Source organism: Phalacrocorax carbo, chromosome 2 (assembly GCF_963921805.1).
Source record: "Phalacrocorax carbo chromosome 2, bPhaCar2.1, whole genome shotgun sequence".
Classification (NCBI taxonomy): domain Eukaryota; kingdom Metazoa; phylum Chordata; class Aves; order Suliformes; family Phalacrocoracidae; genus Phalacrocorax; species Phalacrocorax carbo.
Window position 1 is genome coordinate 7,979,695 of NC_087514.1, and position 16,430 is coordinate 7,996,124.

A 16,430-nucleotide genomic window follows, 5' to 3' on the forward strand; every position below is an offset into this window, starting at 1 on the left:
GATGAAGTGACAGCACAGCTTGAAAAAAAAACATGCCAATGGAAGAGAATTACTGAATTTAGATATTGCATATCACAAGTAAAAGCATGAAATGGTTCTCCAGATGTTGACAAAAGAAATGGAAATAGAAATGCTAGATTGATTCTAGAACTCACAGTCAGCGAGTTCTAGAGTTCAATGAGTTCTTAAAGATACAGTGAAAACACTTTCCTGAATGTGCTCTTTTTAAACCCAGGTCTCTTATTTAAATTAAAGTGAGACGGAATCCTGTGTTTCCTATTTTATATCTTTCCCTGGAAAACTTGCAGAAGGTAATTATGTTCTTTGCTCTATTTTGTCAACCTTTCCTATCAGCTTTCTTCCACAAGTCTTTGAAGTCCTCTTAAAGCATCTAGCAGTTTGGCTCAGCCAGGGAAGTCTGTGGAGCGTACTGCCACTTTTCTTCAGGAAAACTGGTTTGTAGCAGGTACACTAGCATGTAAGTGATAATTACATCATTACCAAAGGAAACATGAGAAGTTCAAATTATTCAAATGTAAACCTTTAAGACTCTTCCCCAGGATTCTGAAATCCAAGTTAGAATCTGAACTTTTCAGCTTGAGCTTCTGCTTTTAATAAAATTTTTATAGTGCAGAGCCCTTAGAAAAACTCAGGGGCCTTCCTACCCCCGACACATCATATTTTGATACAGAAACATGTAATCCAGCAACAGAACAATGTCAGTTTGACATGTTCCACAAGAACTGAAAATGTTCACTAAATGTCATTTAAAACACTATTTGGAGCCTTACTGTCATCCTGGCTTAATGGCAAATTTAGTTTATATTCTTGGGCTTTTTTGAGTTGAACTGTCATATTCCAAGTTTGTAGCTTTTCACAGCTAATGGTTTAGCACTTGAGATTAAAAGTTGCATTTTCTGTATTATGTAACAGCTCTCATTCAAAACAGCTATTTCATATATTCATAGCCTTTATTATATTTTTATAAATATAACTTACATGTATGTAAGTCATATTTAATAAATATTTTCAAGATTAAAAGAGTTCAATTTGAGTTGTACAAAAAAGGCATTTACGGGCTCTGATCAAGTTCCTGATAAATACTCTATAAATCACAACATTTACGTTTTGTTGGTGGAGAAATGTGCTGAAAAGTACAGTTTAAGACAGTCCGTAATCAGCCCTTTAAGTCACTACTCCATATATGTCATTATCAGTCTTTAAAGAACACAGTTATATAACCACAGAAAGATTTCACTGGAGGCCTATAAGACACAGTATGTTACAGGCAAGAAATATGTTCAATATTTAATTTGTATCATTAGGAATGCTCCAACTGAAAAATGCAGCTTATCAGACAGGTGACATCTCACTGATGGACACTTATCTGCTACAAATTTTGCCAGAGATTTATTTCAGTAAAGAGTGAAACTGATTAGTACAAACACATATCAAGCTGAAGGTCCCTCTTCTGCTGTCTGCTTTGGCTCTTGTAATGGATACATCCACTATAACCAAATACTTGTCATAGAAACAATTGCAATTTGCCAATTGTTTAAGCTGCATAAGTCATCCTGAGAGCTGTGAATTTTTTTCCAGCTGTATTTTACCTCCTTTCACCTATTTTTTTCTTTATCTTGAAACATTAAGTTATATTAAGTGTTATTTTATGTGAAAGTGTTCGGTGCCTTCGAAAGTGAAAACACTACTATGTTTGCTTGGGCATTTCTCACTACAAGCTGTACAAGATCGATCTAGAATATGTCACCAGTAATGCTCCCCTTACATCCCCCCAAGGACCATGGTTTGGGGGGTAGAGGCTAACTACACCTCATGGTAGCCTCAAAATACTCACACTGAGAACAGACTCCTTAGGGAAAAGAGACTCCATCTGATTCTAATCACTATTGGGATAGATGTGCTTTTTATTTGCCTCCCAATTTTTGTCATTAGGTTTGTTCACCTGCTCAAAGGTTTTAGGAAAAAGTTATCCAGGTATCAAACACTCCACTGGCATACTCAGGTCTTACCTTTGTCTTGTCCCTCATAGAACCTTTTCCCAAAATGGACATTTTTGTCAGTGTTTCCTCCTGTAAGCGCTTTAGAGAATTGCCACGTGGGCCCAAAAGTTTTCCCACAAAGTTGAACTGCAAGAAAATAAAAACCCTTTAAGTTCATTGGATTTTTAAGCATAATTGAACAAGCAAAATGGAATACTTTGCTGAAACAACTTTTTGTTCCAGGTGCAAACAAGCATCAGATCATAAACTACACAGTCATTAACTCATTAGGACAATTAACAGCATGTCAGTGCCTCCACCAGGTGCCAACAAAAACACAGACATATCTGCCCTCAGAGAACTCAAATAGTATAAAGAAACCTGCGCTTTCCACATTCAACAATTCCATTTTCAACAATTGTCACCAGGTACATAAAGCCATTAAAACACAGCTGGAAGCAATCTCAGATACAATCCTATGAACCAGAGCTCCAAAAGAAAAAAATATCTTGATCGCCATACCCTCCCTTGAAGATCTATGAAGTAATACAGCAACCCATACAATATACCCTACGCTAAAACACAGATGGGATTAAATGCCAAGAACATAAGCATAGAAATCCAGTCCCAAACCAGAATCAGCACTCATGATCTTCCCAACTACCACTCAACCCCCATTATCACTAAAGTTTACCAAAACCAGTTGGGGTTGACAACTATGGCGTTACACCATTAAGACAAGTAGGGAGAAGGGGTAAGCCACAAAAATAAAGGAAGACAAAAAACCAGTACAACCGGTACTCTTTCAAGCCCAGAGGGTGCTTGAGAGGGAAAGTGGGCTGAAGGAAACAGGTATCAAAATTCCATTCATAACAAAGGAAAACAAAAAGGGAGAATGTGCCTGTTGTCACTTCAAGGACACGAAAGTGGACTTAGTAGAGCTAGGAGGTGTGAAAGTTCTCATGAGCACTGCTCCGTAGGGCATATACTCCCAGCCACACGTACCAGGGGAAAAGCTGTGTACATTCAGCAGTCCACTTTCATATAGCACTGCACTGGATTTTGGACGGTATCTAAAATTTGAAGGATAGTTTCAGAGAAGACTTGAGGATTCACTTAAAGTATGCAGACAACTATTTCAGTTAGGAAAAAATCAGTAAAAAGAGCTGATAAACATAAGCTACACTTGGAAGTGTGGTCAGTGGCTCAACATCCGGATGGAGACTGGTGACAAGTGGTGTCCCTCAGGGGTCCGTACTGGTCCCAGTACTGTTTAATATCTTCATCAATGACATCGACAGTGGGATTGAGTGCACCATCAGCAAGTTTGCAGATGACACTGAGCAGTGCAGCTGACACACCAGACGGACAGGATGTCATCCAGAAAGACCCAGACAAGCTGGTGAGGTGGGCCTGTGAGAACCTCATGAGGTTCAACAAGGCCAAGTGCAAGGTCCTGCACATTAGTCAGGGCAACCTTCAGTATCAACACAGGCTGTGGGCTGAAGGGATTGAGAACAGCCCTGCAGAGAAGGACTGGGGGGTACTGGTGGATGAAAGGCTGGACATGAGCTAACGATGTGTGCTTGCAGACCAGGCCAACCTTATCTTGGGCTGCACCAAAAGCAGCGTGGCCAGCAGGGCGAGGGAGGGGATTCTGCCCCTCTGCTCCACTCTGGTGAGACCCCACCTGCAGGGCTGCGTCCAGCTCTGGAGCCCTCAGCACAGGAAGGACATGGACCTGTTGGAGTGGGTCCAGAGGAGGGACAATGATCCAAGGTCTGGAGCACCTCTCCTATGAAGTAATTACTCCTATGAGGACAGGCTGAGAGAGTTGGGGTTGTTCAGCCTGGAGAAGAGAAGGCTGAGGGGAGACCTTATTGCAGACTTTCAGTATTTAAAAAGGAGGACAACAGGAAAGATGGAGACAGTCTCTTTAGCAAAGCCTGTTGCAATAGGACATGGGGTAACAGTTTTAAACTAAAGAAGGGTACATTTAGACTCGATATAAGGAAGAAATTTACTATGAGGGTGGTGAAACACTGGCACAAGTTGCCCAGAGGGGTGGTAGATGCCCCATCCCTAGAGACATTTGAGGTCAGTTTGGACAGGGCTCTGAGCAACCTGACCTAGTTGAAGAAGTCCCTGCTCACTGCAGGGGCATGAAGTGACCTCTAAAGGTCCTTTCCAACCACATCCATTCTATATTTTACAAAGTTGGTATGGAGCACTAAACACTTCCTGAAAATAATTTTTTCCTGTATTAGATTTACATGGCAAGGTTTTGGTAGCAGGAGGCTGCAGGGGTGACTTCTGTGAGAAGCTGCAAGAAGCTGCCCCCATGTTGGGCAGAGCCAGCTCCAAGGTAGGCCCACCACTGCCCAAAGCTGAGCCCATCAGTGATATAGCACCTATGTAATAACATTTAAGAAAGGATACAAACACTGAAGTTGAGACAAGTGAAAGGTGAGAGAAACAGCCCTGCAGACACCAGAGTCAGTGAAGGAAGGAGAGGAGGTGCTCCAGACACCAGAGCAGATATTCTCCTGCAGCCCATGGTGAAGACCATGGTGAGGCAAGTTGTTCCCCTGCAGCCCAGGGAGAACCACAGTGGAGCAGATATCTACCCTGAAACCCATGAAGGTCCCCACACCAGAGCAGGTGGATATGCCCTGTAGGAAGCTGCAGCCTGTGGAGAGCCCCCACAGGAACAGGCTCATGGCAGGAGCTGTGCCTGTGGAGAGGAGCCCACGCAGGAACAGACGTTCTGGCAGGACCTGTGATCCTGTGGGGGACCCACTCTGGAACAGTCTGTTCCACATGGTGCAGTCCTTCGGGAAGGGACCCACACTGGAACAGTTATTGAACTGAGCCCATGGGAAGGACCCACAATGGAGGAGTTTTAACAACTGTATCCTGTGGGGGGAACCCCAGGCATGGGAAGGGCATGAGGAGGAAGGAGCAGAGATGAAGCGTTATGAGCTGACCACAACCACCACTCCCTGTGCCACCTCAGAGAAGGAGGTGGAAGAGTCAGGAGTGAAGCTCAGCCTGGAAAGAAGTGGGACATGCAGGAAAGGTGGGTTTAGTTTTGTTTTCTCTCTCACTATCCTGTTACAATTAATTGGCAATACATTAATCTTCCCCAAGTCTGTTTTGCCTGTGACTAATTGGTGAGTGATCTTGTCCTTATCTCGACCCACAAGCTTTTCATCTTACTACATCCTACACAGGGGAAGTGATACAGCAGCTTGGTGGGCACCTGGCAGCCAGAAAAGGTCAACCCATCACAATTGCTGTCAAAATACTGCAATACAGATTGCTTATCAAGAAACTACTGTTCAGAAATATTTACGATCTCCAATGAAACTCTAAAACCAGGATATTCACTGTTGGAATCTAAAGTGACACAATTACAATAACAAAAAAGTTTTAGGCACAAGATAGTGATGCTAAAGAATAAACAGGCTTAAACTACTTTGTGGCCTCAAATTTATAAATCAGTTTAAATTCTTTGACTGTTCCTCTACAACTGTGTCACTAAAGGACCAAGATGGGCTTCTTTGATCTCCCTATTCCTCTGGAGGAATTTGCAAACACTTCACAATGGGGTAGTAGGACCTCAAAATCCTTTGCTACATTGGAAGTGCTAATAAAAGAAGGCCCAGCTGCAGTCACCCTACAATGCAGAAAGTCTACAGCTCCAGTTCACCTACTTCAGCTTCAGACAAAGAAATGCAAGCATTAAAAGCTACTAAATATGAAAGTTAATTTTATTCCCCTTAGTACCTGCAAGTTCAATTCCCAATGTAGAACTGAGTTAGAACCAAGATACATTGAGCAAATTACTTATGGATGACTATAGACCACAGAAGCTATTAGAGTTAGGGCCTTGCATGAACTAGTCTTTTCTGAAATTATCAGGTCAAATCTAAAGAAATTGCCTGAGGATTTCTTGAAGTTTTATTTGGTATATTTATTTTCTTATAGGTCCTAAGATACAGTCAAGGAAAGCATTCATCAGAAATAGATTACCCAACAAAATGGTAGAAATCTCCCTTGCTGAGAAAATTCAGGACTCAGGGCCACTGACTGGGCCCTGTGTAATCTACTTTACAGCCATGATTTCAACAGAAGGTTGGACCAGATATTCTAGAGGTCCCTTCCAACGTAGACTCCTGATTTTATTATTTCTGGCGGTATAACTGCAAGGAAAGCAAACAAATTGAAACAATTCATAACAGGTCTGAACTTCTAGAAGTAATTCCTTGTCAACAGCTTCCTTAAATAAAGGGTCATTATTTATGAACGGGGAGTTCATAGTTAAGCTCAAATGAAAGCTTTCATATAATGGAATGCTACATCAATTTTTCAAGGATTACTTAAGATTACTTATGTTTACTTTAAAATAGCCTTGTAAGTTATTAGGAACAAAAATAAACACTGCATACATTTAATATGAGATATTTTCCATTTACAGTAAAATATGCTGAATTATTTCAGAATGTTGAGTACCTGCAGTCTGATACAGTCTAAATTTCTAGCAGTAATCTTAGTTAAAATATTCAGATGAAATTTTACTCAATTTTTGACTGCAATTTATGAATAGGCAAGCATGTATTTAACTATGCAGTGCATAGCCCTGAATATCACTTTCTAACTGCAACAAACAACTCCCTGACAATTAAAATACAAACTACAAATCGTAGCAAATGGAATTGCCTACCTGCAAGAAAAGTGAAATCCTATTTGTGTGTAATCAAAGTAACTAAAAGGTTTCAGTGCTCAGAGGAGACTTGGGGGTTCCAAAGCACATTTGTTTAGTCCACCTGTATTGTATATTTTAAAGCCAAATAGTTTAATATATTGTGTATATCTAAAACTTGACCTACAAAACTTTAATATCACCAAAAGTTGTCATCTTTTCAAAACAAAAAATCTGTTGATATTTTTATATATTTTTTATATGTATATTTTTATATATATTTATAGAGAGAGAGTTTATGGCAGCTATACAAAAAGCTGTAGCTGCACAGATGACATGTTCTAGACAACATTTTTAATGAACATGAAAATGTATTAGCTGTATCCTGAGATCCACTGAACTCTTCTTCCCTGTGCATTAAGGCTCCAAATATTAGATTTGACGAGTCTGAAGCATGAGAAACCTGTGCTGCAAATCTGAAATTCTGCTGATTTGAGAGCACAGTACCTCTATATGTAGCTTAAAAACATGACAAACACTGAAGGTTACTAAAAAAATGGCTTACAACGCAGTCCCAAAGCCTTTTTGCTCCCACTCGCAAAGCTAAAAAGCTTTGAACATTTCAGTTGATTATTCCATAAGTGAAACCCATTTATTATATTGAATGAATCCTTTCAGTAGAAATCAGATTATTTACTTTGCACAGGTACCGGATTTTGTTCAAACTATTGCTTTATCTCCCTTTTACATCAAAATGGAAACATCTGATCAGCAAAAGTTTACTCTGAAATATTTCATAGAGATGTAGAAACACTCAAACATATCAGCCACTAAGGTTAGTAACTTATCATTATATCATTATTTATACACTATGCTCAGCAGTCAAGGAGTAAAAAGGGCTCAAACGTGAACGTACAAAACCACCACGCAGACAAGTTTTTGTTACAAAATTAACAAATCCAGCCTATCTGCTGGTGAAACAGAAGGAAGTAAGCCTGGCAGATCCTAGTTAGCTCTTGCACAAGATAGCTCACAAACAAGTTTCACGAGCACTTCCCATGCCTCACATTCCTAGAGTTTATTTGTCTAAGAGTACAAGAGCAAAACCAAATTCAGGTCTAGTATGGAACTCAAGCACATACACTATCTCTGGATTAGAGGCACTTGATAGTAACAGACATCTATAAAAGTCAGATCAGTCACATTCACTAGTTCTGGCTCGGAATTAGACATGCCAGACTCCCCTTCTTCACTCACTCTTCTTTCTAGTAGAGCATGACCATATCTGAACTGCCATAAATACCTAAAATTGTCCTCAAGTTCACTAGCTTCAGCTTGTCATCGTATTAAAGTAGTTGCACTACTTTGCAATGCGAGCTGGTTTGGAAGCTTTTCCGTACCCACAGTTCTACAGGACAGCTGAACTCTGAGGGGCCAGCCATGACTGTTACTCTACACTGGATGAATCATTTATGTTAAACCAAGGCTTGTCTATACATTAAGGCAGCTTCCAATGTCTTGGGTAAGAACCAGGATCTTATGGAAGATGGTGTATAAAACAGAAGATGAAGTGCCCAACCTGAATTGGGTTCTAGACCAGCTCTGAAGGATATGGCAAATATGGCACCTCAAAGAAGTTATAGCAAAGCATTTAAAGCATCTTTGCAAAAACAGTATCATGATTCAGATTAACAGACCTGAGAGTAGACAACTGAAGATGGGGAAAATTGTTACACCAGCTACAGGTCAAGCCAAGTAACACTCCAGTAGTGATAAATGGTACCCTCTGTAGTCTTACACCATTACAAAGTATCATCAGATGTACATTAGTTTGAGCAAGAGGAGGCAAGACTGAAGTCTTCTTATTTCCTAAGGCCTCTGATTACTGAAAGCACATCCCCCCATACCTACACCTCTGGTTTAATTTGTGGTTAAAGAGACACCATGAAGTGCAACAGCCCCTTCTCAAATTCCTCAGACATGGGATTCCATCCCTGGGCTAACAGACACCGCTGCCAGCAGATACTGGTTATCTATACTGAAAAGCATGTATTTGTTTCCCTTTCTCCGATTATCTTGAACTGCTGTATAACTACGAGATCTCCAACTTAACACACTAATAGTAAAAAATTATAGAAATAGAGGAAAAAATCAATAATCAGGTTTTTGCTTCAAAAATATTTCTTCTCTAGGTAATTCATAAATCCTTATTTTAAGAAGCATTTTTTGCAGATGTAGTTCAATGGAGATTATGGACATCACTGCCTAACACCCATTTCTTCAGAATCCCTAAATCAAGATATGACCTTAGCAGATATCTAGAGATTTATTTCCTTACCAGATCACTGCTTGAAACTATTCCCTGAAAACAGTTCTAGAGAACACAGCTACAAAGAGTATACAAATGAGGCACTCTTCATAAGTGTTTGACCTCCTATATGAACTTAGTGAAAAAGGAATTAATGCCAGTGCTACAGCATTTTTAAATGTATATATTACAGAAAGAGGGATATAATAGAAAAAGTAATCCTTGTTTATCCCCACCAAGAGAAACCTGCTGAGAATGGTTCATCCAGCTTAAAATACTTAGTGGAAATATAAGCACTTGACCAAATGCTTTGCTGTAAAGCTCAAGCAAGCCATTGTCATTAAAGCCATAGAAAGCTTTCTTAGCATATTAGTTTTCTGCAATGGTTCCTCTGTGATAAAGTAACTAGAATAAAAATAGTTAAATTAAGATTCAGAACACTTTCTTACAATGACCTGAAACCAGGAAATCAAGATTTTTCTTACTCATTTTCTGAAAATAATGTTTCTGGAGAAAGGTAAATACTTCAAGCATGCATGTTATACCACATGAAACTACTCTCTCCTTCACACAATGCAGTAATAGCTCTCTAAACATTTATTCACAACAGAAAGCTTGGTCAATTACTATAAAGTTGCTCAAAAGTTACCCCTATTACATTTGATACTTGTTCTTCCATGTTACTTAGTTATACAGCCACATCTTCTCATTCCTACTCTAAGAAATCCTTAGAGCTCAGGTATTACAAAAAGTTGTTGTCTAGCTAGTCGTGTGACTAAAATAGCAATCTCTCCATGACTTCAAGTAACAACTGCAGATATATTTTATATGACAATGACATTTTAAAATAGATATTTTCACTTTAAATGTTGAAATAAAAGGCTTAAACTGATATCAGTTCTGCAAGTCAGTAACTTCTGAGAATATATATTTAAACTATCACTTCAGGGAACAACACAGACCATTTCTTACCAACTTTGAGATTTACCCAGTATTAAGTGTAGATCTATGAGCAATTTTTTAAATGGTAGCCTGTCACAAAACAGAAATAATTGTTCCGATAGTTTTGATCCATCTCATGGAAAGCCATCATCATTACATTTACCATCCATGGAAGGTATTTTTCCTCCCAATTCAGAACACTTGAGTTCACTGAACTGTCAAAGCAAAAATCAGATTTCTCAGACTAAACTACTCCATGACGCATATTCATTGAATGCGTGGGAGGGGGATAACTCCCTCCTGCCTCATTTGTACATACCTAAGCTATGAAACACCTTTCACACACACTGGCATTTCATAGCAGTGTTAGGAGAGATCCAGAGAGTCTCTCCACCAAGAAAACAACATGGTGACCTTCCATGGCAAGCAAGCTCACTTCTGCCTTTATCTTTAAGTCTGTGCAAGTCTGAAGATTATTTTCAAGCATGTGTGCAGGTTTAAAGGTCACATTTTTCACACTTGACCTAGAGTCAGTTGAGTTACTCGGCTAATCAAATAGCAAGGTATATTAAATCACCCTGAACTCCACTGCCTAAGATGACAAGATCTCATCCCACTAACTGCAGTTTAGACATCCAGCATCCACATGTACTCCTACATATAGGTAACTTGATTTAGAACAGAATCCTACCTCAAAAAGTTGGCCCTTTTCCTACAAGGTTGCATAAAAGCCCTAACCTCTCTACTATCTTAGGTGCTACAAACAAGGATTACACAGCATTACCAAAGCATATTCAAGCCTCACCTAAATACCTCAGATTAGCTTCCATATCACAGTGATTCAGACTTCTCAGAGGACTATATTGCTGGACCAACCTGAAAAACTCATAACAAGGTTGTATACAATCAGTTTGAGAAGACTACTGGACCTGCGATCTATAGAAGAGTTTCTGCAAGGTTTTGTCTTACCAAGTAAGACTATCTGTCACCCTATCAAGACATATTAATTCAGTTGCTTTTTAATGTGTACAGGAAAGTAAAGAAGAAATTAAATGAATTCAAATGCACAACCAGCTGTCCTGGCTTCAGCTGGGATTGAGCTAGCTTCCCTCCTAGTGCCTGGCAACACTGCTGTGTTTCAGATTTAGCATGAGAATAATGTTGATAACACACTAGTGTTTTAGTACAAAAACTGTTTAGCAACAACTAAGTCAAGGACTTTCCAGCTTCCCATGCTCCGTCAGCGAGGAGGTGCACAAGAAGCTGGGAGGGGGGCACAGCTAGGACAGCTGACCCAAACTGGCCAAAGGGATATTCCATATTATATGAAATCATGCTCAGCATATGAACTGGGGGAGTTGTCCAGGGGGCAGCAATCACTGCTCAGGGACAGGCCAGGTGTCAATCAGCAGGTGGTGAGCAGTTACATCACTTGTTTTTCTTCAGTTTTGTTCCTCTCCTGTTTTCATTTTGATTTCAATTATTTTATTTCAATTATTAAACTGTTCTTATCTCAACCCATGAGTTTCCTTACTTTTCCAGTTCTCTCCCCATCCCACTGGGGAGGCAGCGGGGAGGGTGAGCAAGCAGCTGTGTGCTACCTGGTTGCCAGCTGGGGTAAAACCACAACACCATCCTCAAGCAGAAACTGAACATAACTCCTGGGACTATGTTGACAAATTATTTCATAAAGCAGACAAATTCAGGCTGTCTTGGTTATTCTATTACCTTCCATCAAGGTCCAGTCATGAAAAAAACATTTAGGCCAACTAGCATATTAGGCCTGTTAACATTGCCAAGATTTGAGCAAGACGAAAGGTCCCAGCTGAAGTATATATTTATATAGACCCACAGAAGCAATGAAGAGCTGTTAGGTAGGAGGCAAGTTAAGGATATCAGACACTCAACTGTTTGCACACTAAGCAGAAGACCAGAAACTCATAAGGTTTTTCTGGGAGAGCGAAGATGCCCAAAAAAGTGGAATACCTACTTTTGAACGTGAAGTCTACCAGATTCTTTTCAACAGGAACCCAGCTGCTCTGAACTTCAGTTGAAGAGCTTTCTGCTGCAGTTAACCTGTCACCTTCCAGTGCTGTCAGAGGTAATGAGGTTGAATTTGCACAGGACCCAGCTATGAGGCCGTGAAAATATATCTGACAGGATAGGTAATGTGAGCAGGCATTACAATGCCAGGTTGAGCAGATCAGAGCTAAGACTGCCTGACCCATGTTGAGGCCAATACGATTTATTCAAGGAGTCAGAGAAGAATTTTAAAGAGGGAAAGGGCAATGAAATACTTAAAGGAAACTTAGTTAACCCTGTGTCAGATCTAGTAAGTCCTCTGAACAGGGGCAGTTTTAGTCCAGAGACCTCATTTATCACAAAAATTATGATTGATATTTCATTACTCCTATCAATATATCTGAACAGCAGAGGCATCTTTGCTTGCCAGAGTCATCACTGATAAATATAAACAAAGGAATAGTTTTTGCTGGAAAACTCACTTATATTTCTAGTTAGTTTCATTTTCAGATATTAAACCCCATTAAGGATTGACTATTTCAATTTTTTTTATTCTGTTTAAAAGCAGAATCATTCATTTGGGGAAGCAGTATTCTATTTGTAAAGTTGAAACAAACTTAGTTTTTCCTCACCACTTTCTGGATACCCAAGTTTGCCAGATTCCATCCAAACTGGTACCCCAATGCTAGTTCAGATTTATCAACCGCTGTAGTGACTTGGTCAGCTTCAAAGAACAGATTCTCAATTCTCTAACACCAAAAAGCCTACACCTCCTGAAAGACTGGAGGTATCTTTTTCAGGATCTTGCACAACAGCATTACTGTGGACTGCAGGCATACAGAAACAGATGCCAGCTTGCTAGGAGAACTGCCCTAAATTCAATATTCACATGCAGAAGAGATTTTTGCACAGATTTCGTCCATATAAGTCTTAAGTTTCATTCTTATGAAGCATTTATCACCAACCCTGCTCAGGAGGAAGAAAATTGTTCATAGGTCAGAACCAAATCTTTAAACCATTTTTCTAAGGAACTATCACTTGGCACCTTCTACAAATGACACATTTGCACCAATACTAACACCTCTTGTAGGCAAAATGGTCTAGAAAAATGCATATGTGTATAGAACACCGTAGAGGTATAAAGCATTTAGGTGAAGCATCACTTCAGGTTTTATAAGAATCACATAATATCTTCTGCTTAAGTTCTGCAGAATCTGATTATACAATGCATACACTCTAAATACAGCTCAGTGAAACCAAGATGACTGGAATAATTTTGTATCCATCCCAAAAGACTTGATAAAGCATCCCTAATTTCTGAGCCCTCCTCTGAACACACTTAACAGGAAGAGGATTAGTCTTTAGAGCAAACATTAGGATGCAAAAAGACTGTTCCTCTGTGTACAGGCACTCAAAACCCATGTCATTCACTGCAGACTATAATATGCCAGGATAAGGCTGTTTGCCACACTGAACCTATGTCACTTCCTAAAATGTATTTAGATTTATTTGATCTCAAACAAAACCACAAGCCTGGTCCTAGTAAACAAGTGATACTAAACTGCAGTGTCTGCTTGTTGTTTAAGGTGGGTGCTTTTCAGAGAAGTTCAAGAGAACCTGTCATAAATCCAAATTCATACTTACCTCCCAGACTACTCTACAGTGAAAAACTAATTCCTTTTGACTGTACAGAATCTTTGATGAGTAAGCTTTGAAATAATTTTTCTTCAAAATTTCTATCTTATTACATGTAGATAGATATTTAAGCCCCCCTGTATTGGACTAAAAATATTCTTAAATAGGGAATACCTAGGATGTTATTTGCTCTTGCAGAAGGGAGACTTGTGTAAGTAGAGGTACCAGGATTCTGCTTTCTGTGGAGAAAGTCCTAGTGGAGACACAGGAACTCAAATGGCATGTCTATTCTGCACAGCAGTTGTACTCTGGCTCCTAGTGGTCCAAACAGGCACATAGAGGATAACATCAAAGCTCTACCTGGATATAAATACAGGTTTCTTTCCTTACCACATACAAGGCTTTATCCCAGCTCAAAGACTCTCCATGGACCAGAACTACTGAGCACACAGCACAGCACACTTGCTGATTCAGAAGATGGCAAGGGCTTTCCTAATAGCTATCCTAAATAAAAGTTTCAGCGTTTAGTCCTTTAAAGAAAATTGACTATGTAAAGTAGAAGCCTCTTTCAAAAGGCACTGTTTCCCTTTTAATATCTATTTTGCCTTTCTTCCCCTTGAACTCAAGCATCTGTACCTCAACATCTAGAAGAAAAACATCCGTATTACACTGACCATGTAAGCTTCCCCTATCCTTAACCTTCCCATCTTTATGTTTCTGTATGTTTGTATATAGCTCTTGCCAGTCATAAAGATGACAAATCAGAGCTCCAAAGAGGTGCTCACATATACACTGTATGTAATCTTGAAATCACTGAAGCAGTATTTCATGAAACTTTGAACTGCAGTAAAGCAACCCCTGCAAGTTACCCAGCATAGTCTGAAGAAAGTGTGGGGAAACAAATTAGAAAAAGTCTTCCTAAAAAAATGGAGGAAGGAATTAAGGCATTCCTTTCCTCCATGTGCAGAAATAGAAGCAGTCTGGAAATTTCTAGCAGGACGAAAAAGCCATTTCAAAGAAGTGGAAAAAAATGCTAATCTGATTTTCATAACATTAACCTTAAAATTTAAAAAGCAAAAGAATAAAGCTCAACAGCCTCTTGAATGTTGAATAAATGCTTCCAGGTAGCAATATTTTAGTGCAAGATAATACTTGGCAGTAGTGTTAAGAATTCATGGTGGTCAAAGACATTAACAAAACAGTCCGCACGCCTCCAGAATAGGCTGTATAATTTAGTAGTGCACATTTAACTAACTCAAGACTAATAATGGCTGAAACTTAAGAGGATAAGAAAAAGTTTACCATGGCTCCCTTTAACTAAGCTGCCCTTCTACCTACAATAAGAAAGGTTCAAAGCCTGGCATCAGAGTCAAATATATTTCATTCTTTTTGCTATTCTGAAGAGGAGGATCCTGCTATTCTGAAAATATGACTCATTTATCATTTGTTCTCAATGTACTTTTTTCGTGTGACCAGCACCACTTTCCTGCACATTTATTGCAGCAAGAACCATCCCTACCTTAGAACTTCTATAGAACACACTGCAGAACAGCAATAGTACAGACTGTTAATACTGTATTAAAATCTAACAGTTAAAAAAATTTTTAAGATATTAGTGGGATCTCTTATAAGCACTTAGCTTTTATGAGTATGAAAATTGGGCTTACCTTAGGGAATTGTTTTACTGGAATCAAAACTTTCTGTCCCAACTTCATATTTTTATTGATGACTACATCAATATACTTTTCTTCTTCCTTTCCTTCCCCTTTCTGGAATTTTTCAATTTCTGTTAAAAGAAAAAGGGTAGTTACTTTGAGTTTAAAACAACAGTCTAAGAGACGAGAATCTTCAAAAGCAGTATAAATTAAAAACTAAAACTAATACTGTATGGCACAATACATATGGCATAATGTGTAACTAATACACATAATTACATAGGTCAAGGGGGTAAAACATGTTTTTTTTCAGGCGTTTTTAATACTCATGTTCATATCAGCACCTTGAATTAGCATTGCAAGCATTTTAAATGCTAACTTTTAGCTTAATACTTAGGATACATTTACCTTTTGTATGGCTGAAGCAGAAGCTATTCTTAGATGCCTTTATTCAATTGTAAATTAAAAAACTTACAGCATAGTTTAATACTTGACTATTTTATCCCTCTATACTATAAACAAAGTATAGAGTTTTAATGGTGGTTGCCTACCGTGCATTTATGAGCAAATGTCAAATCAATCTTTCAAAATGTCAGGAATGTAATTGAGGCACATCGATCATACCCAAAAATCTGAGATTACTGTTGTACCAATGACAGAATTAGGAATGAGATTTAGAAGTTCAAACCCAGGCTGCATGAGTCTACTCATGCCAGAGCCACATACAAAACTGATTCTTATTTATAATTCTCTCCGAATATTGACTTTCCAGTGTGCTAATGAAAAATTGCAGATTTCATTGGGGAGGAAACACAAGCATAAAAGGAGACTGAAAATGAAGTACTGCCTGAAATCTTTGCTGGACTGGAGCCCACCACGCTGTAAGTTGCAGCATTAAACATGTTAGGCACAGAACATACCAAAATCGAACCAACTCTAGCAGTGTGACGAAAGTTTTTCTGTGGACTTCTAGCATTTGTCCTCTGAAATCTTCAAATATCTTGTTGGTTTTTCAATACAAAACACCCTTCTACTCTACTTGACCAGTAGAAGTTAATGACATTTATCAAGACCCTGAAGTTTCTTTAGTGGGAATGTGGTCTTACACCAACAGGAGACAGTAACAACTTTTGCATACAAAGAAATCGATTAAAAATATAGAA

At 39.0% G+C, this 16,430-nt stretch overlaps 1 protein-coding gene across 3 annotated transcripts in view; it reads right to left on the reverse strand.

Annotated features, from left to right (window-relative positions):
- Positions 1 to 16,430, reverse strand: part of KHDRBS3 (KH RNA binding domain containing, signal transduction associated 3) — a 103,023-nt gene that overhangs the window by 53,981 nt on the left and 32,612 nt on the right. For all 3 annotated transcript variants that reach the window (XM_064442045.1, XM_064442044.1, XM_064442043.1), the window contains exons 2-3: positions 15,280 to 15,398; positions 2,031 to 2,147 (exon numbers count right to left, since the gene is read on the reverse strand). In XM_064442045.1, the coding sequence (XP_064298115.1) occupies positions 2,031 to 2,147; positions 15,280 to 15,398 (236 nt within the window). The remainder of the gene's footprint in view (positions 1 to 2,030; positions 2,148 to 15,279; positions 15,399 to 16,430) is intronic.